This window comes from Oenanthe melanoleuca, chromosome 1 (assembly GCF_029582105.1).
Source record: "Oenanthe melanoleuca isolate GR-GAL-2019-014 chromosome 1, OMel1.0, whole genome shotgun sequence".
NCBI classification, from domain to species: Eukaryota; Metazoa; Chordata; class Aves; order Passeriformes; family Muscicapidae; genus Oenanthe; species Oenanthe melanoleuca.
Window position 1 is genome coordinate 95095590 of NC_079333.1, and position 18992 is coordinate 95114581.

At 43.5% G+C, this 18992-nt stretch overlaps 1 protein-coding gene across 2 annotated transcripts; it reads right to left on the bottom strand.

The window, feature by feature from the left end:
- Positions 1-2097: 2097 nt before the first annotated feature.
- Positions 2098-17520, bottom strand: ASB9 (ankyrin repeat and SOCS box containing 9). Of its 2 annotated transcripts, XM_056484224.1 has the most exons (8): positions 17206-17520; positions 12567-12646; positions 11321-11428; positions 10277-10427; positions 9574-9708; positions 8026-8217; positions 4833-4999; positions 2098-3668 (listed from the first exon to the last, which is right to left on the bottom strand). In XM_056484224.1, the coding sequence occupies exons 1-7, from the start codon at positions 17288-17290 to the stop codon at positions 4875-4877; spliced, it is 876 nt and encodes a 291-aa protein (XP_056340199.1). In that variant the 5' UTR covers positions 17291-17520; the 3' UTR covers positions 2098-3668; positions 4833-4874. The 2 variants fall into 2 exon arrangements, with proteins under 2 accessions (XP_056340199.1, XP_056340208.1); XM_056484233.1 differs by lacking the exon at positions 8026-8217 and having other exon boundaries at positions 17206-17501.
- Positions 17521-18992: the final 1472 nt, after the last annotated feature.

The following is an 18992-nucleotide window of genomic DNA, read 5'->3' on the forward strand; positions in this document are numbered from 1 at the left end:
TGTTCCTGTTTTGGTACAAATATTTAATCAGAGGAAAATAAATGCAACTCCCTGTCCTCAAAATAAGATAATAAAAAGTTCAGTCTCGATGACAATGAGACAACCCCACACTAGTCCTATTCATAGCATCTTTCCAGGGTCTGTATGAACCTCTGTGATTCAGTCAGTGCTTTCATGAGACAAAGAGCTGCTACCTCTGCATTTTACAAACCACAGAAAGAAAAGCTGCAGGGTTTCAAAAGCTGTAGCCTCGGCAGAGATTCCAGAGTTTAATTTGTGAAGTGAGACAGCTGACAGATTACAAACTCAATTTCACTTCACAGTCACTAAAGCCACAAATCTACTGCTGTGTCACTTGAATCAGTGATGATTAATGAGTTTCAAGACCTTTAAAAGTGCAAAGGGAAGTAGTTCAGAAAGGAAAGGCTTCACCTGGCTCAGAAGAGACAAGACCTTGCTGCACAGTGACATGAGCCAGGTAGTCTCCAGCACTGAGGAAGGTGTCCAGTAAGGGTTACTCTGCTGAATGATACAAGAATTTGAAACATTCCTCTTCCCAGCAATAGTTCACTGCTGTCATTTTAAAGAAAAGTGGACTCCCCTAGGTATCCTAGAGAGCAGTTTTGCATCAAATGCTGCCTGGTGCATGAAAGTGAAAATCCCTTGGAGCAGTGAGCTGAGCAATGTGTCAAGGAACCACAAATAATTGCCCAATATGCATAGAAATAACTCCTGGAAACTTTTATCCAAAGCCAGCAGGGTTCAGGCTGGAACTGCAGAGCATGGCAGTCTCCATTTTGACAAATACAGTGCATGTGTTAAATAAGAAAAAGTGGATTCAGGAGCATCAAGTCTCAGACCCATGATTCTCAAGAACATGAGTCTGATGGGAATTGAGCATATCCTATATTAGGCATAAAAGTACTCTCTTTTTTCACCACTAATCTGCTATTTTTCAGCTGTTCTGTCCCATTTTGTTAAGCTAGTAAAGTAAAATTTATTTCTTTCTTAGTCATCTTGAAGAGAATTCATGTTAGTGGACAGGCAAGAGGACATTCTCTGAACATCCTCCAAAGTTGTATGTTACATTTTCTGGATTTGCATGTCTGTGGTTTCCAGATAAGAGAAAATCTAAAACAACAAGAAATGGACAAGACAGCTGTGGACCTTTTCACACAACTGCAGAAAGAAGAGCTGTGTCCTGGAATGGTGTGATCCCACCTAGCAACTGCAAAGATTTATTGCATCAGATATATTTCAGTAAAATAAAAGATCCTTGTCTTGCTTAAATCCATTGTTTCCCTTTGTTGAGGTGGTTTCAGTTCCACAGTTTCCATAAGCAGCTCTTTATCCATCAGAAAAAACACCTTGTAAAGCAATTTGCTGGCACTGCCCTCGCTCTCTGAGCTGGTCTTTGTGGGCAGGGACTCCCAGAGATGCATCTAATGGAGAGGGAATGACAGCCCTTCCACATCTCCCCAGTGCATCTAATGGAGAGGGAATGACAGCCCTTCCACATCTCCCCAGTGCATTTAATGGAGAGGGAATGACAGCCCTTCCACATCTCCCAAGCCCAACAGTGTACCCAAGGGCACTGACAGACCCTCCTGGACTTCACAGGCACCTCCACACTCTCACTGCCACCAAAGGGCTCCTGCTGTACAAACACACAACAGCACCAGACCATTGCATGTGCCTTTTGCTTGGCTGGCAGGAGAAATGAATTTATGCAAATCAGTAAAAAAAAAAAAAAATTTAAAAAAAATAAAAAGGCAAAACCAATCTGAAGACAGTGACCATCTAAATTGACATCTTTTCCTGCTTTGTGGAATCTCTGTCTCCTTTTCACTAATACTCAAGTGAGCAAAGAAGGAATTTCAGGAGTCCAGTTCTACATTGAAACATCAACAAAAGGGAAGATTCACGCAGTATGTTTATTTTAGTCTCATCTTTGCTACAGTTTTATTTGGAGGAAATCTTCTGTTCACTACCTGCCTGTGGGTAGGATTGCAAGAAATTAGAATTCAAAACTCCAAATCAGTCAATCCACAAAATTAGGGCTACCATTAAAAACTGAATGAAAACAAACTAACAAGCAAAAGAATAAGAACTATTTATTTCTGAAAAAATATTCTACAAAATTGTGGCTTAACTACCATTAAACTGTTAATATAAAAATATGAATGAATTTGATAAAATATATTCCTGACAATCATTTAAGTTCTGCATTACATTTTGAATGGTTTCAAATATAGAAAAAAATTCCAAACCTCACCTATAATGAGCTTATTCAGTTTGCATCTTGTACTTTTACTGTTTATATCTGGATAAGTGTTGATGCATAAAGCTGTAATTCACCAGTGTTGACCACAATTTTTATGAAAATAAATAAGTAAATACACTGAGATGATACGAGCTGAGCATACAGAATTCATCCTAATTACACTTGGACAGAGAAATTCAAGTAAACAGTCATACCATTAAATTTTCATAAGAAAAGCAAACTAGAAGCAACACTCTCACCTGGTTCTCAGAGCAATTTCCTCCTGGTATTATCATTACTTATAAACTCATCAGTTGAAGTTACAAAATAAGATGCCTAAAGGCAAAAGTAAAATTAGCATGTATAAAAATGTTCTTCATCATCTACAATTTAATGAGATGTATCTCCAGTTTGCCACTGTCACCAAAGCAGAGATTCTTCACACTTTAATGTCCAAAAGTTAAGCACTAGGTTCATTGTCCATTCCTTGCCTGCCCAATGCAGATTCAGCTTAACCAAGACACTGATTTTAGAATATATCTTCCCATCCCAGATACCTGCTTTTATTTGAGCTCTGCAAAGACAGATGTCTACTTTTCTTCTTGGGCATGAGGGAAACCATCTAGAAGTCCATCTTAAACCAGCCAGTTAATTTTTACACGGCTCAAATGTGTGTGATGAATTGGATCAGATAAGTGACACATTCCCAAGTGTCTCTATCACCAGAGGAGTAAGAGACCTAGCTGTGTTTGTAATTCTGTAATTCTGTCCCATTACAATGTAGTGTCCCACAGAACTCTGCTGTGTTTGGTCAGCACAAAGCAGACAAACTATCACACTGGATACCTACAGCCAGCAGTCATGTTGTGCAGACAAGGATTTGAGTTGTGATTTATATCAAATACCAGCATCCAGGTAGCATTTGATCTCCCCTCTCTAACCTTCCACTTGCACACAGCAGGCAGGGATGGCTCACACTGGTGAACACCAAAATCAGCTTCCATAGATTTGAAGGCTGCCAGTCTCTCCACTTGTGAGAGGAAGGCTCTGTATCTCTCACTGCTGGTGTCAGTGATGTCAGCAGCTTCTGCACTCCCAGCCCACTCTCATGGAGTCTCCACAGCCAAGTGAGAAATGATCTCCAAAAGCACAGAAGTGCATGGGGTGACAAGACACCTTCAGCTCAGGCGACACAGCAGCCCCTCAGGGAGAGGGGATGCTGCTGCTCCCAGGGATGAGATCACTTTGGTTTAGAGCTCAGAAGGAAACAGGGCAAGTGGAAGAAGAGCTGGAGCCTCAGCATCCTTGCTCCCACATGAACCAGGCAGCTGATCTCCCCTGGGGAGCACCCAAGGGAGCAGAGTGGTCACAAATGCACTTTGGTTTGTGGCAGCAGGACCCATTTCTGAAAGGGAAAGAAAAATGCCCAGTGTTAATGTTTAGCTAGAAATATTTGTTCTTAAGTGGAATAAGAACTATATACAGTTATACACTGGATCAACTGCTCAGCAACTGAGCAGGGGGCAGTAATTGTCCACTGTTTTTAAAATTTGGAATGGACTTTGATTTCATTGTTCATTTTATGACCACACATTAGAGGCATTATTATTACCACTCCCATGGAGAATGCTATGAATGAGTTAGCAACTCTCCCAGGAAAAAATATTATCTCTACTCTTAATATCTTTTTTTGGGTGGAGAAGGGGTGGAGAAGGTGTTGTTTTTCTGATGCATGCTGAAAAACGCTTAGGAAATATCCCTAATTTTCAGGTCAGAAAAGGAGAACACTCAATCCCTGCTATTGGTAGCCTGTGTCCTTGAAAAACAACATGATACAAGGAGAAAATGGGTAGTTCTGACGTGTAACTCTTCTATGCCTCAAAGTACCAAGAGTAATTGCCTTTAATGGATGATTAAAAACTTTTGCCCCACTGTTATTACCCTGTAGGGAGCTGCCATCAGCAGTGACCTATTTGCTGTCATGGCAGAAAGGCTTGTTTCAGATGCTGGCCCAAAGGCAAATGATTGTTGGGTGGTGCTTATCTGTCTGCAGTGTGGTACCCTTAGAAAATAAATAACTTCTGCCAGAGGCCCTTCCTTGCTTGGCAGGTGGGCTCAGTTGGGTTCCCTCCCATCACCCGTGGTGGGGTGGGCACAGCCCCACAAACGACAGGCAGTGAGCACTGCTTTCAGAGAAAGCTCTCTGTATCCTCCTGGTGTGCCTGATGTTCACATGGAATGCTCTTACTGCTGGGCTGGGATGTGTGCTTTCTTTGTAAGGGGCTGTCAACCTCTGAAACTGTGCCAGAGAATCAAGAGATCTATTTTTAAATGTTACACTAATTTTCTGTGCTTTCAAGGGGGTTCTCACATCACATTTCCAAGCTTCACCATGCAACCACACAGGATTGTTTCTTTCCAAAAGGATTTGGTGGGGGTGATGCAGTGAGGGCTGAGCAAGTTTGTCAGTCCTGTGCTTCTCATATCCAGGCTTTACTGGAGTCCAAAAATTGCCATAAATTATCACAGCAAACACTGGCAACACTAGTGATGAAAAATGCCAACAAACCTTGCTGTGTTATTAAAGGCACTGTTTTGAGCATGAAAAGGCTCAGATGTGTAGAAGGAAATGTTTCAGCTCATCTGGGAGGAGAAGTCCAGTTATTTTTTGGTGCTGCTTGTATCCAAAGCACCTCCTGATGCACAGGCGGCACAGCTGCATCAAGGACAGTGGCCCTGGAGAAAGATCCAGGGAACAGGTTACACACATGGCTTTAGAATGCCAAGACTACAAACCTGAAACAGCAGCTGTGCAACCCACCCCTGCAAACCCAGCTCTCACCAGGTTTTCACACTCAGCATGGAAAGTCAAACCTGCATCCCCCAAAGGACAGGTGCCCACCTGCAATCCAGCCCATGCCTAGTCACTCTGTCATTACTCAGCTTAGCAGCATCAGCCTTTCCCTTTCAAGCTTTACAAATGTTTGTACTGCCTGAGAAGAGCTCATTGGTGCTACTTTAAAAGCCCTTCCCTCCTCTCACTCCCCCAGTGAGATGAAAGATTTCAGTCCACTGCTCTCTTGAGGCTATTTCATAACAGTGATGAACACAAAGCAAAAGAAACACTATATAGTTCTTTATTTAAACCTTCCAGGTTAACTGGTCCCATACTGATAGATGGGAGATGTGTTGGAGAATCTTTGTCACTTTATTAAAAATGTAAATATAACAGCATTATACTCTTGTTTGGGTCACTTATCCCTTTCAGGAAGAGGAAGATCCTCTGTGGAGTTTCACCTGCAGCACCTGCCAGTGTTCAGCCCTCCAGGGCATGTTTGCACAGCAGTGATGAGTGTGCAGGGTGGCAGGGGCTGTGGGAGGGCAGCTCAGAAGAGGGGGTTGGATGCAGGGAATGGGGAGACATGAGAAGGGACACTGCAGAAGGTGAGAGGGAGGTGAGTGAGCTGGGAAGGGACAGTTCAAGTGCCCTCCTCCCTGCAGAGCGAGGGAAGGAAGGGAGCCAGCAACAAAAATGCAGTGAGGTGGCAGCTTTGACCAGCTTTTGAGACTCCCCTCAGGCAGGACACCACATTTCCAGCAGCTCTGCAAGGCTGAAAGCTGCTGTGCTATCACAAGGGCCATGCAAAGGGCTGCACCCTCCTGCTAGGAGCCAGCATATGGGCTGCTACCCTGTTCTTGGCTACAAAACAAGGCAAGCTAGTTAAACCATTGCACTATCACACTGCACTTGTGCTTGACTCTGACCCCACAGATAAATGCTCTGCCTGAAAACATCTCACTAAAAAAACAAAAGCTTCCATTAAAAGAAAAAACAACCAAACCCAAAACATGAAGACTTATCAAAACACAAGCAGTGACACTACACTGGAAAATATTTTGCAAACACAAGTACACTCTTCAAAAACACAGCACATTTTTGGAGCATTCTCTAAGTCTCCCACCCACACAGGACTGTCCCTGAGATGCAAGCAGGGTATGGATGCTCCAGCAGCACAGTGAACTGCCAGGAAGGGAACCACCACACACTACAGCTGCTCTGGGCTGGTCCTGGCAGGTGACTGGGTCAGCATGCTCAAAAACTCATCTTGGTGGCCAAACACACTCCCTGCAGCCTGCCTGGCCATGGGCTGCAGGGCTCCAGCAGCTGGGGCTGGGGGACAGCAGCCTTGCATGGCAGCAGCTCTTGCACCACTCTCAGATCACAGGTGCTCAGCCAGCCAAAGAGCCAGACAGCAGCTTCCACAGGCAGAGAAGGGCACATTGGAGAGCACCAGAAAAACCACTATTCCACAGGAAAATTCCCTTCAGGCATTTCTTGTTTCTGATTTTGATTGCTGGATTTCACTTAGAACAGCTCCTCACTGCCCATGCTGTCAGCTCAGCCTGAGCACTGTTTCCAGGGCAGCTCCACAGGGCGTGCCTGAAATGTTTTCCTATCTCAAATAAACAGGACACATGCAGTGCCACAGGAGTCAAGTGCAGCAGGGACTGGAACTCAAAAAGATCATTGCTCTGTGTGCCACAGATTAGGCTGGGAAACCAAATATCTCTTCCAGGTGTTTCCATGCTAGTTTCATGTTTGAAGAAGAGCCTAATTCATCATTTTGTCATTCCAATTTTACCTGAGTATAAATATTTCTATGGCAACAATCTCATTAACTGGCATGGACTCCACCATCACCACCTTGTTTAAAACAATGAAAATTCAGATTATTTAGTAATGTTTATAGCTTGCTGGCTGAATGAGAAAGTCTAAGGAAGAAGACAAGTACAAAAATGAGTAGACACTAGAGACCTTATTCTAATTTCCCTCAATAATAATACAAAAACATTTTTCTCCATATTTATTGAAGATTTCATAATCAACAAAATAAAATAAAATTACCTGGATCTATTAAATTTAAAAGTGCAAAATGGACTTTTCCTAAAATTTAAGCTTATAGATTGGTACTTTGGCACTGTTATTATTCAGTATATAAAGTTGTCTTTAGAGAAATCTAATGTATAAATGAATATAAATATATAATTCCATATATCATTCCTATGCAATTTTCCCTAATATCCAAAAAAAAAAAACCATCACGTAGTCTTTCATTTTAAAGATACTTTTGCATCTATGTAAAGCTTATGTAAAGGCCCAAGAAAAAAAGTAAAGGGCAAGGAATGAGAAAACAAGTTATTCAATGCACTTTTTTTTAGTTGTACATGCATTAAAATTTTCAGGGTTGCATTTATGCATTTGTGCTGAGATGCACAAACCTGGCCATCTACTGTATAACCAGAGATCCCAAACCTCATCCTCACTACCTAGCCTCAATTCCCATCAGAGGTGATTTACTGCCTGTATTTGTCAGCACACTCTACAGAACACTCCTGGGTCTGCTGCTGTTGACACAAGGGAACTGAGAGATTCAACTAAATTCAAGGTTTTAGACACTGAAAAAAAGCTATCATTAATTTCTAAGGAGTCTTTTGCTTGTCTATTCACCCTAACTCTATTTTGTATTTTATGGCAAGCTCCATATGATTGCTTCCTGATGCAGTAAATTCACAATCTGGAGGTTCAGGATGGGTTATTTTTCTTACCATTATCACTGTTAGTTCACCACTCTATTCTGGCACTCGAACAATGTCCCTATGCCAGCAAATGGAGGTAAGCTCAGTTATTCCCAGTTTTCTAGGATAGCACAGCCTTGTGCAAGGCTGTGTGGGCTTTCCCTAAGACAAGCTCTAAGGGGCACCTTCTCTCTGCAGGAACAGCTGGCCCACAGGGCAGCCAGGTGGGACCAGCTCCACTGGCCTCTTGTTCTCAGCATTCTTCACCCAAACATCTGCTCCAAAGTCCATCAGCAGCTTCACCAGCTCCACACTGCAGCTCCTGGCAGCTGTGTGCAGAGGGGAGTCCGAGCCCTTGCCACTGTTCACACTCGCTCCTGAACAACAAGAGGGGCAAAAGCAATGAAAGGAAAATGACTGTACAGTAGCCTGATTTCATTCACTCTACTAGCTGCTATTTCTCTGAATAACACACAGATGCTGTAGCCTGCACTCAGAGCTGGACTCCTTTGCACTGGGGCTTGGTGCCACAATTTGCACAAGCACAGCTCTTGCTGGCTGAGGAGTGGGGCTGTGACTCTGAAAATTATCTCAGAGGAATGGTGCATGAGTAATTCCTTCCCTCACAGCCCAGCCCATGGATATCTTGAAGCAGGACAAAGGTGTAGTTCCACCTATGGCCCACCTCTGCTTCCCATCTCTGAACTAAACACAGGATTTCAGCATGCTTTGTACTGGGGGCTTAAACTGGTGGCACTTCCAATACCAAAGTATCAGTTAGGGAAAAAAAGCAAGGATGGGAAAGTTCTAGATGTCCTTGGTAGAAGAGGGCATAGGCATCCCTGATGAGAGCTCCTCCATTCATTACCCTGCATTAATGGCTCCTAAAACACCCTAAGAAAGGTGAGCTCCAAAACTAATTCAAAACTATAATGTTTTTATAGTACACATTCCCATATACAGGAGGCAGTAGAAAAAAATTAGCAGAAAAAAGAAAATAGTTGCCAAATATTTAATATTTAGATTAATTTTTATTTGACTTTTTCCCAAAAGAAGTCATTGTGCTAAACAGTAACCTACCAAAAGGTGATATATATGATTTTTGCTTGTTTTTCTAAAGTAGCTTTGTTGGTCCATCATTTTTGTACCAGCTATGTGGCTACTTTAGGTAATATGGCCCCTTTGGCTAGAAGACCTGTACTACTGTAGATAACAGGAAATGGTTTTGTGTAATTATCCAAGCATTTAGACTTACTAGATTAGCTTACTTAGCTAGATTTGTGTGATGCAAAGGATTTAGTGCTGAACCTTCTTTTGTGTTGGAAATGTCTCAAACTTTTAATTTCATTGGAAATTAAAAAACATGTTTGCAGAAATACTATGAAAAAGTGACGAGTCATTTGTTTTGGGTAAAGAGGAGGTTAAAAAAAAAATAAAATGAAATTTCTTCCTGTCCACTTCAAATAACTGCAGCATCACATGCACTGGAAAGGATAGCTTGCTCCAGGCACAATCAGCCATCCAGAATCACCCATCATTTTGTTGGGAGCTATCAGGCTGAATTCTTGGGTCAAGAAGACCCTGATCACCCTGCTACCACATTTAGCCAGGGCTGCCATCAGGAGTGAAACATCTCCTGCTCCCAAAGCTCCTCTAAATCTTTCACTCAAAGATAATCCAAAGATAGATATTGCAGGAAACAAAAGCACACCATTCTTTATTTTGGTTTTTACCTGACTCAAGCAGCTTCTTGGCACAGTTCAGCTGCTGGTTCTCACATGCCACATAAAGAGGAGTCCCCAGGTGCTTGATGTTGTGATCTATATTTGCCCCACGGGATGCAAGGAGCTCGACACATTGCACATGACCTTAAAAGGGATGAAGGAACAGTCAACTCACAAAGATCAGGTCTTTTTTTCAGCAAATTCTCTGTTGCAGCAGTGTAGTTTGGCAAAGAGTCAATGTTTTATCAAGAGGTGGTAGTGTAATACTTTCATCCACTCCCATGGATCCAGCCAGCAAAACAGGAGCTGAAAAGCCACGTTCAGCAAAACAGGCTAAAGCCTTTCAGGCTAAAGCCCTCACAATTTATCTGACTCATTTCAGATGTCTACTGAAGAAGAGATGAATCACTCCATGTTTCTCTCCACTCCTTTAGAAAACAGCCAGATGTTTGCCTCAAATGTTCACATTGTAGGCAGCTGACTTGGGCAATGCATTCCCTTCCAGGTGTCAGGACATGAGCTAGAGGATCTGACAGCTGAGCTGACCTGCCCTTGATGAGCAACAGGGGTGGGAAGAACTGCATCCCTCAGGATGAGACCAAGTAGCAAGGCATTTTCCATGACCCAAACCGTGAAAATCATCTCCTTTATCTCTCTCCCCCACTCAACAGGCTGCTAGGGACAGGGAAAGGAGGCTGATGCCTGGGGTTACCTCTCTTAGCAGCTTCGTGGATGGGGGAGGCCAGGTCACAGGCTGGGTGTAGGCTGGCTCCATGCTCCAGCAGCAAATTCAGGCAAGCCACACTGCCACTGACACAGGTGTTGAACAGTGGTGTGTGCCAGTCAACAGTCACTCCATTCACCTGGGGGAAAATAACACAATCCAGCAAGCTTTTTGTCTTCTTGGTAATTCAGAATTGATGACAACTAACCAGTTTCTCAGCAGAAAACAGGGTTTTAGGTATTTCTTATTGAATAATTCCATGCCAAAACACCCCAGTGCTTCTAAAGACTACAACTTTTCATTAAAATTATCATTAAAAAAGTCTTTTTAAAATTGTCCTAAGTCTCTCCTACTGGGAAAAAAAAAAATATCAGGTTTACTTCAGGGTCTCTCAGAAGTTAACAAGTTAAATGTATGATTATTTCTCAGTTGTCTTAGCTGAAATACACCTACCCATAACCCTCTCCTGAAACAGTCCATTTTTGTCTGAAAGTGTGCAGCCTTTCCTTATTTTTTATTCTATTTTATTTTAAACTGAAAGTTAATATCTGATAAGGTAATGTATGCAGAAATTAATTTTCTTATTCATTTTTATTTTGACATTAGCTTGAAAAGTAGAGGCTGTGAGACACCATTTCACCATTTTACTTGCATCTTGTTTCCTTTTTCTTCCCATTTTATTGTCAGTTGATCCAAACGTTCCTATGCCTGTACTTAAGACTCTGCATATTGATACAATAAGATTAATGTGTGCATAAAATAAAACACCCTTAACTGCTGCAGCATTATAAACACTTTGCAAGATGAACTGCCCCTTGTTCTTGTGAAAGATGAGAACATTTCATCCCTATCTAAAGAACAATAATAACTGCTTATATCTGTGCTTTTGGGATTGCTTTATTAGGAAGTGCATTTCATAAGGACCTTAAGCAGAGCTAAGTGGAGTGTAAATCACAGAGATACTGTGCCATAACATCACATAGCATTAAAATATGTTAATACAACATATTGGTCTGTCCACCATGTACCCACCTGAGCACCATGTTTTAGCAGGACACTGGCACAGGCAGTGTGACCCCCCAGGCAGGCTTCATGGAGAGGAGACACCTGGTCTGCTGTTACAAGATTGACATCATTCCCCTGATAGGATAATGGAAAATACCATTACAACCAACTACTAAAACCTCCATACAAAAACCAACAATAAAAAAAATAACAACCTTCTTTAAAAGCTTTATGTAACTAGACCTTCCTCAACTGCCTGGAGCTATCTATTCATCTCAAAAAGTGAGCAGATGAAGGGGATGAAGAGGCTGTGATGTTTTGGCTGGAGTGGACACTGGCACAGTGCACCCCAGGTCATGCCTTGCACACAATGAAAACCAGCACAGCAAGCTTAGTGGACTGTGCAGTGGGACAATACATCCTGTCAGGAACTCAGTGTGATTTGGTTTCTACTACACTGTGAATAGTAAAACCTGAAATAAAAGAAAATTATGAAAGTTGCTACTAGAGTTTTTTGGCATGTTTACAGCTGCTGCCTATTTCTGTCACTGCTCAAGCCTTCTGACCTTCTGCCCACTCAATCTGTGACTGTTTGACTGGGTCCAGCCCTGAAATGCTCTTGAAATATTTTCTGCTGAAGGAAAGAAATGTATTAGAAATATTGGTTGGGTTCTACAAGATCTTTTGGTTTTAGATCTTGGTGCTCTAGAAGACTAAGCTGGAAGAGTCTCCATTGCTCCTTCCCTTTCCATCAACTCCTTCACAGGTTAAACCCAGGGATTTTGAAGAAATAGAGTGGTGAGGTTCAGAAATCACTTCTACCTATTCCTGACCTTCTGTAGCAGGACCAGAGCCCTGGGATATGCTCAGGCACTTCAGACACAAATGTCTGGGTGACTGAATTGAAGCTTCAACCAGACCCATGTCTGGGTCCAGAGCTGGCTCTCAGCTGGCACCAAAAGCTGCTCACAGGCACACACAGGAGCTGCAGAGGAGCTGCCCCTGGCCATCCAGAGATCCCAGTGGTCAGGGTCCCATTACCTCTGCCACAGTTTACATCACCCAGGAGTGATGTACATCATCAAATTAGTGCACAAAGCTTGTGCTGGGCAAGGAATTGATTGTATGAAAAAAGAAAGCCTGTTGCATGCAGACTTCACTGTGGCCTGGTTAACACAACTTTCTCACCCTGGAAGTTTCACAGTAAAGCACAGACTGCATCCACCCACTGAACAAAGCCTGCAGGGAGCACATGGAGCCAGTGGAGAGGTACCTGCTCAATGAGCTTCTTCAGAGAAAGCAGGCGCCCGTGGATGGAGGCTTCATGTAGAGGAGACCAGTCTGACACAAAGTCTGTATGAAACAAAGACAGGGAAAAGGCTAAAAATCCTATTTCACTAGCATACTTTACTTCAACTGTGTGACCTCCCTTCTGCTTTATTTGAGCTGCCAAGATTTCTTTGGCACAGATGTGAGGGAGACAGACAAGAAGATGGTTTCTCTCTGGGTGCACTTTTAACTCACCCCATGTTTGCACTGCACAGCTGTGCTCCCCTTCAGAGGGCAGGAGAGGGATTTGCAGAGCATCACCTGGCTCTGGCTGAGCTTGTCCCTCTCTCTCTCAGTTATTTCCAGGGCCTTTTTTCCCCTCACAAACCTATTACATTTTACCAATTACCTCAAAAGGAATATGTTTTGAAGAGGATTTGGCTGATCAGTCATTTACCCCTGCTCAGAGCTGGAATAGAGTCAACAACACTTGGCAAGAGAAGGGACCAAAGTACAAGGAGGCAAATTGTGCTACCTGTTGACCCAGTCTCAGTTTGCAGTTTGGTGGAGGGGTGCATTTCAAGTTATAGCTGTGTTCTTTGCTGAAACCACAAAGTGAGGTACAGCACGTATATACTGTGCAAGTATTAATAGAGGGAGATCTTCAGTGTTACAGATTTTATGGCTCAGAGCCAACTGACAGCAATAATCCCTCTGGGAGATATTTACATCCCAGCATTCAAAACCCAGTGTCTGCTCTATGTCAATGTCCCAGGTTCCCCTGGGAAGGAAGGGAAGCCTTTACAGAGGGCACTTCACACAACTTCCCATGGAAAGACATTTTACTGCTCTCTGGAGATTTCCCTCTCTCTTCCACTGACTAAGAGAATACTCCAGTGACCAAGTTCTGCCTGAGCTGCTGAGGTTCTCAGGAGTTATAACACACCACATGCATGGAATGGAATCCTTAACAGCAGGAAGTCTGCCTTCAGAAAAAAACCCTAATAAGCCACTATCATTCTTTAAAAGAATGTTTACACACAAGCAGATGATTGTAAAGGTTTTAAATGAAAAGAAGGTATAAAAATGAGGTGGTGAAATAATGGAACAGGTGTCCTAGAGAGGTGGTAAATGTCCCACTCCTGCAAAGATTTAAGGTCAAGTTGGATGGGGCTTTGAGCAACCTGGTCCAGTGGAAGGTGTTCCTGCTCATTGCAAGGGTGTTGGACTGGAAAACATTTAAAGGTCCCTTGCAATGTAAACCTGGCTATGAGTCTATGAGTTAGCTTTTAAAGAAATTTGTATTCTTTGTTATCAGCAGTATTTGAGCTCAGCCTGCCTCCTTCTATGTTCCATGGGCTGCATCCCACAACAGTTACAGTCTCATTACATTCCCAAATATCCTTCAGCTTTAGCAAATGGACAGGACAGCCAATTCTGGAAGCTCTGGTTCTGGCTCATGAGGATAGCAAAAATAGGCTAAACTATTAAAGCACAGAATTATTAACTGACTAAAACAGCTTTGCTCTAAGTGATGTGTGTCAAATTGATGCTTATCTGACTGTGCTGTTGTTCCTGCTGATCCTGCTTGTCTTACAGTCAGTTGTGTTTCCAGGGTATGTAAAAAGTTTTTCCCCATTTAGAAACCAATGCCATTGCTTAAATTGCAAGAGCTGTAAGGGAAGTATGTTTATAGAAATTCTATATCTAGATTGAAGTACAAGTTTTTCAAGTTGCAACTTGAACTTTTTTTGGCCACACAGCTATTAGCAGGCATTTGTGCCTGTACCAACCTGTGCATTGCACCAACTTGTTAAATCATCATGTCAGAATTCTGGTTACTAGGAGGGACATATCCATGTGTGGATTTTATCCATTCAGTCCTCCCTTGAGAAAAGACAGGTTTCTACTGAAACTCTAAAAAGAGCCAGACCAGCCATCAGTGAACTGGCCATTAGCTTGTAATTTTCCAGTGTTAACAATTAATGAAAAGATTGACCATATCAGCATCAAAAATAAATGTCAGTGAAAAATAAAAGAGATATGTGTTAACACATAATCTATCTGGGAGTTCTGTAACTGTGAGAAACTGAGGGTTTTATCCTAGGTGGAAATGAGTTCTTTGGGGCCCTATGGAGTCTATCACACCAGCCTTGGATACCTTGGGAAGAGCAGTACTAAAGGCCTGACTGATGACTAATTGCAATGGCATAATTCCAGTTCTGCTGCCATGAACTGCACAGCCCCAGGCTGATGTCTCTCCTGCCCTTTCTCCATCTGCAGCAAACACCTCTAACCTGAAAAAATGCCAGGGAGGCAAGACCTCTGGAAGGGATGGCAGATTTCCCCAGTTTCTTCACCTAGAGCATCACCTTCTGGCAAATAATATTTCTATTTTCTGCCTGCTCTAGGCTGGAACTTGTGTTTCTTGCCTGGAAGAGGAGAAAGGCAGCAGTGGATTTCCATGTCTCACTGCCCTCTTTTACACTTCACAGGAGGCACAATGTCAGAACATGAAATATCTATATTGCATTTGACTAAGGCCTAAGCAAATGTCAGTTCCAGCTGACCATGGGCTTTCAAAATCCTGAACTTTTGTGGATGTGCTCAAAACACTGTGCCCACCAGAGCTACACATGAAATAGCAAGGCTGGTGTATGTGGGGGACACAGCTGTGTTCATTGTGTGTACCACCACTGCAACAAGGATTCCTGATTGTCAAAAATATGTACTACTGCTCTTTCACAAACAAACAAGATAATTTGTCCAAATTTGAAATCTACCACAGGGAGGCTGCGTCAGACCCCAGCAGTTCAGCACCTGGACATCCAAATCCCACTGGCTTTGGGTCACCCAGCTCCCCTTCCACTGCAGAAAACTCCAGCCAGCTCAGAGGTTACAAATTAAACCTCTGGTCATATTTGACTGCACGGCCATCACTCAGGCACATGACACTTCAGGGTGCTGTGTACAGAGGGAGCCTCACAGCCATAACCATGCACACATGCAAATTCTGACTGCTCCCTGTGCACAACACAGCTCTCTCAGGACCTTTCTAGAGCACTGGTTTTTGTGGTGATGGCTGAAGCAACTTTTTCCAACCTCTGGCCATGTGAGAGCATTGCACCCTCCATGCCTGTCCCCAGGCTGGTTTCCTTCCATGCCTCTCATGCACAGAGCAGCTTGAAAGGGGCTCTGAAGTTCTTCCAGTGAAGGTATGCTCTTGCATTCATATTTGCAGATACAAAATCCTAAGGCATTATATAGAACAGTATTACAAATGGTATTTTTCATACTCAAAGGCTGTCCCTTAAAGTTTGTGATATATTCCCACTGGAAATTGCCAGCAGAGCTTATTGACTCTGCTAAGGAACAGAGAGACACAAAAGGAACAGGTTAAATTTTGATTTTCAAAGGACCAATTGGTCTTTGTCCAGCATTGTGCCCTGTGGGATTCTCTCCTTCCACCTCCATTTTTCTGGAGCTCATCTCCAGTGTGGATGGTTCTATTCACACTGTTAATGATATCACTGTGCCTTCCCTCTCACCCCAGCCCCAGGCTGTGCATACGTGACACACACAAGGACAGGCAGACTACACTGCAGATAGACTGGTCAGCCTTGCTTTATGGTCTTAATTTTCAATTTGGTATTAAAGGAAACATCCTGAACAGCTCAGGAAAGGAGTAAGAACAGCATAAAGTCACATTTTTTGAATTGACCTCATTCCCTCTGCACTCACCATTAGATGAAGGAGTAACTTCACAGGAACATGGAACACATCCAGCTAAGGATATGAAGTTAAATTACTTGTCTTTTTAAACTATGTCGTATTTTTAATGGCTCTGGGCCAGACACAGAGCAGACTAAGGCCATTTGTCTGAGTCACTGCTCACTATTATGTATCCACAACTGCACTGGTCACAACAATGCCATTGCAGAAGAACCCAGTAGGCTCAGCCCAAATAACACTTAGTTCTGTTCATCTTAAAGACAAGGGAAAAGGATAAAAGAGAAAGGAAAAAAGTAAAAAGAAGAAGAAAGGGAAGACAAAAATGAAAAGCAAAAATTAAAATAATCAAAAGAAAGGAGAAAAGAAAGAAGGAAAGTAAGGAGACAGGGAGTGAAAAGGAAGAAAAATAAGAAAAAAAAGAAAAGGAAGAAGGAAGAAGGAAGAAGGAAGAAGGAGAAAGAAGGAGAAAAAGAAGAAGAAGAAGAAAAAAAGAAAGAAAAAGAAAAAGAAAAAGAAAAAGAAAAAGAAAAAGAAAAAGAAAAAGAAAAAGAAAAAGAAAAAGAGCAATAAAAAAGAAAAAGAAAAATTTAAAAAAAAAAAAAAAAAAAAAAAAAAGAAAAAGAGGAATTGAGCCAGTGCTGAGCTTCCTGCTGGCACTAATTTAAATCAAACATGCCACATTTAAACTTATTTTTCAGTGTGCTGCGGTCCGAGTGCTGCATTTGTTTGTGCCTTCACAAAGTGCAGTACAAAATCAACCACTCTTTTCTACGGCACCAAAGAAAAACAACCCAAATTCCAGTATCAAACAGAAACAGCTTTTCTAAGTGCCCTGGGAAGTGGAAAGGCACGGGGATGTTTTGGGACCGGCTGAGGTTGTGCTGCAGCCGGTCCCGGGGGGCGGCACTTACCCCTCACCAGCGGGGTCCGCGGCGGCGCCTGGCCTCCCGCTCCCTGCCATTTGCTGGCATTTTCATCCGTTCTCTCATCGCCCATCTCAGCCTGTGTGCCCAGCCGCTGGCTTTCACTCTGTGGCTGGTTGCCAGAGTTCAAACTCCACGGTCCCCGCAGAGCCCGCAGCGCTCTCCGGCGCCGGCATCGCCCCGCGGAGCCTGCACCGGGCGGCAGCTCCGGGCACGAACCCAGCCCTGGCTGGGCTTTGACCAAACGCTCCCGGGCTGCCCTGCCCGGCGAGCAGCGATCCGGCCAAGCGAGAGATGTGCCTGATGTCACATCCTCCCCAGCGCGACGCCCAATCGGGGCGCCCGCCGCTCTTTTTTATCAGGAAGGAAATTCTCAGTTTGCCAAAAAAACGGGACAGAAACAGCCAGTTCAACTAGTTGGGCAAACTCTGCCTGCAGGGGATGGGCAGAGAGAGCCGCAGAGCCACGAGCAGGGACAGCTGTGCTCCGCTCCCCGAGCAGGGGGATGGGATGGGATGGGATGGGATGGGATGGGATGGGATGGGATGGGATGGGATGGGATGGGATGGGATGGGATGGGATGATGGGATGGGATGGGATGGGATGGGATGGGATGGGAGGCAGGAAAGGAAAGTGGGATGGGATGGGATGATGGGATGGGATGGGATGGGATGGGATGGGATGGGATGGGATGGGATACAGGGATGGGATGGGATGGGATGGGATGGGAGTATGGGATGGGATGGGATGGGATGGGATGATGGGATGGGATGGGATGGGATGGGATGGGATGGGATGGGATGGGATGGGATGGGATGGGATGGGATGGGATGGGATGGGATGGGATGGGATGGGATGGGATGGGATGGGATGGGATGGGATGGGATGGGGCACGGCGAGGCAGAGGTGCTGCTCCTGCCGGCTCTCAGCATTGCTGCTGCTCCTGCCCAGCTCTGGGCGCTGCCCGTCCCGCACATTCCGCATCTCTGCGGAGCCTGGAGAGGAAACGGCAGCGGGACCCTGCTCAGCTGAGTTCAATGAGTCACTATCACACCAGCAGTTTTCTACCAAAACAGTGTGCTTATATTTTAAAACCATTTCTCAGGTTAAATGAACAATCACAAACCAAACAGTACGGGGAAGAAGAAAAAAAAAAAAAAAGAGGGGGGAAAAGCATCATTACTTTTTCAAAGGTGGACCTCTACCTCATTTCTCCGGGTCTGTTTTGCAAAAGTTCTATTCTCACAGATCACTTCTATTTCCACTACTTTCCTTCCCAATTTAGCATAATTTACAAGCACAAAATCCTTTCTCTGTTGCTGAATATTTGCCCATCTGTGTACAAAAGCAAGTAGGCAGAACTTCCATGAAAATTCTAAATCATGTAATGTTTTTGTTTTATGGTTTTTTTTTTCTTCTGTACGGCTATTAGAGCAAAATTTGTACTTGTGTATTTGGGGATTCAAAGTTGTTAATACTAGTCTAATTCTGATCCTAACTCAGCTGATCCTAAGAAACTTGATTTTAATTTTGTTTCTTTCCGAAATGGATGAAAGAGCTCTGGAATTATATTTAGTGTTTCTTTGTCCATATCTTTAAAAATAATAATTTATAGTGAAAGATGCAAACAGCAGTTGAACATCATCCACAAACCTTGCCAGCAGGGAATCTGTGACAGCAGCCTGGGCACAGGTGAGGGCAGGGCCAGTCCTTTCCATGGCTCTCCCTGCTGAATGCAGCCTGGCCTCCCATGCTGGATTCAAGCTGACACTTTG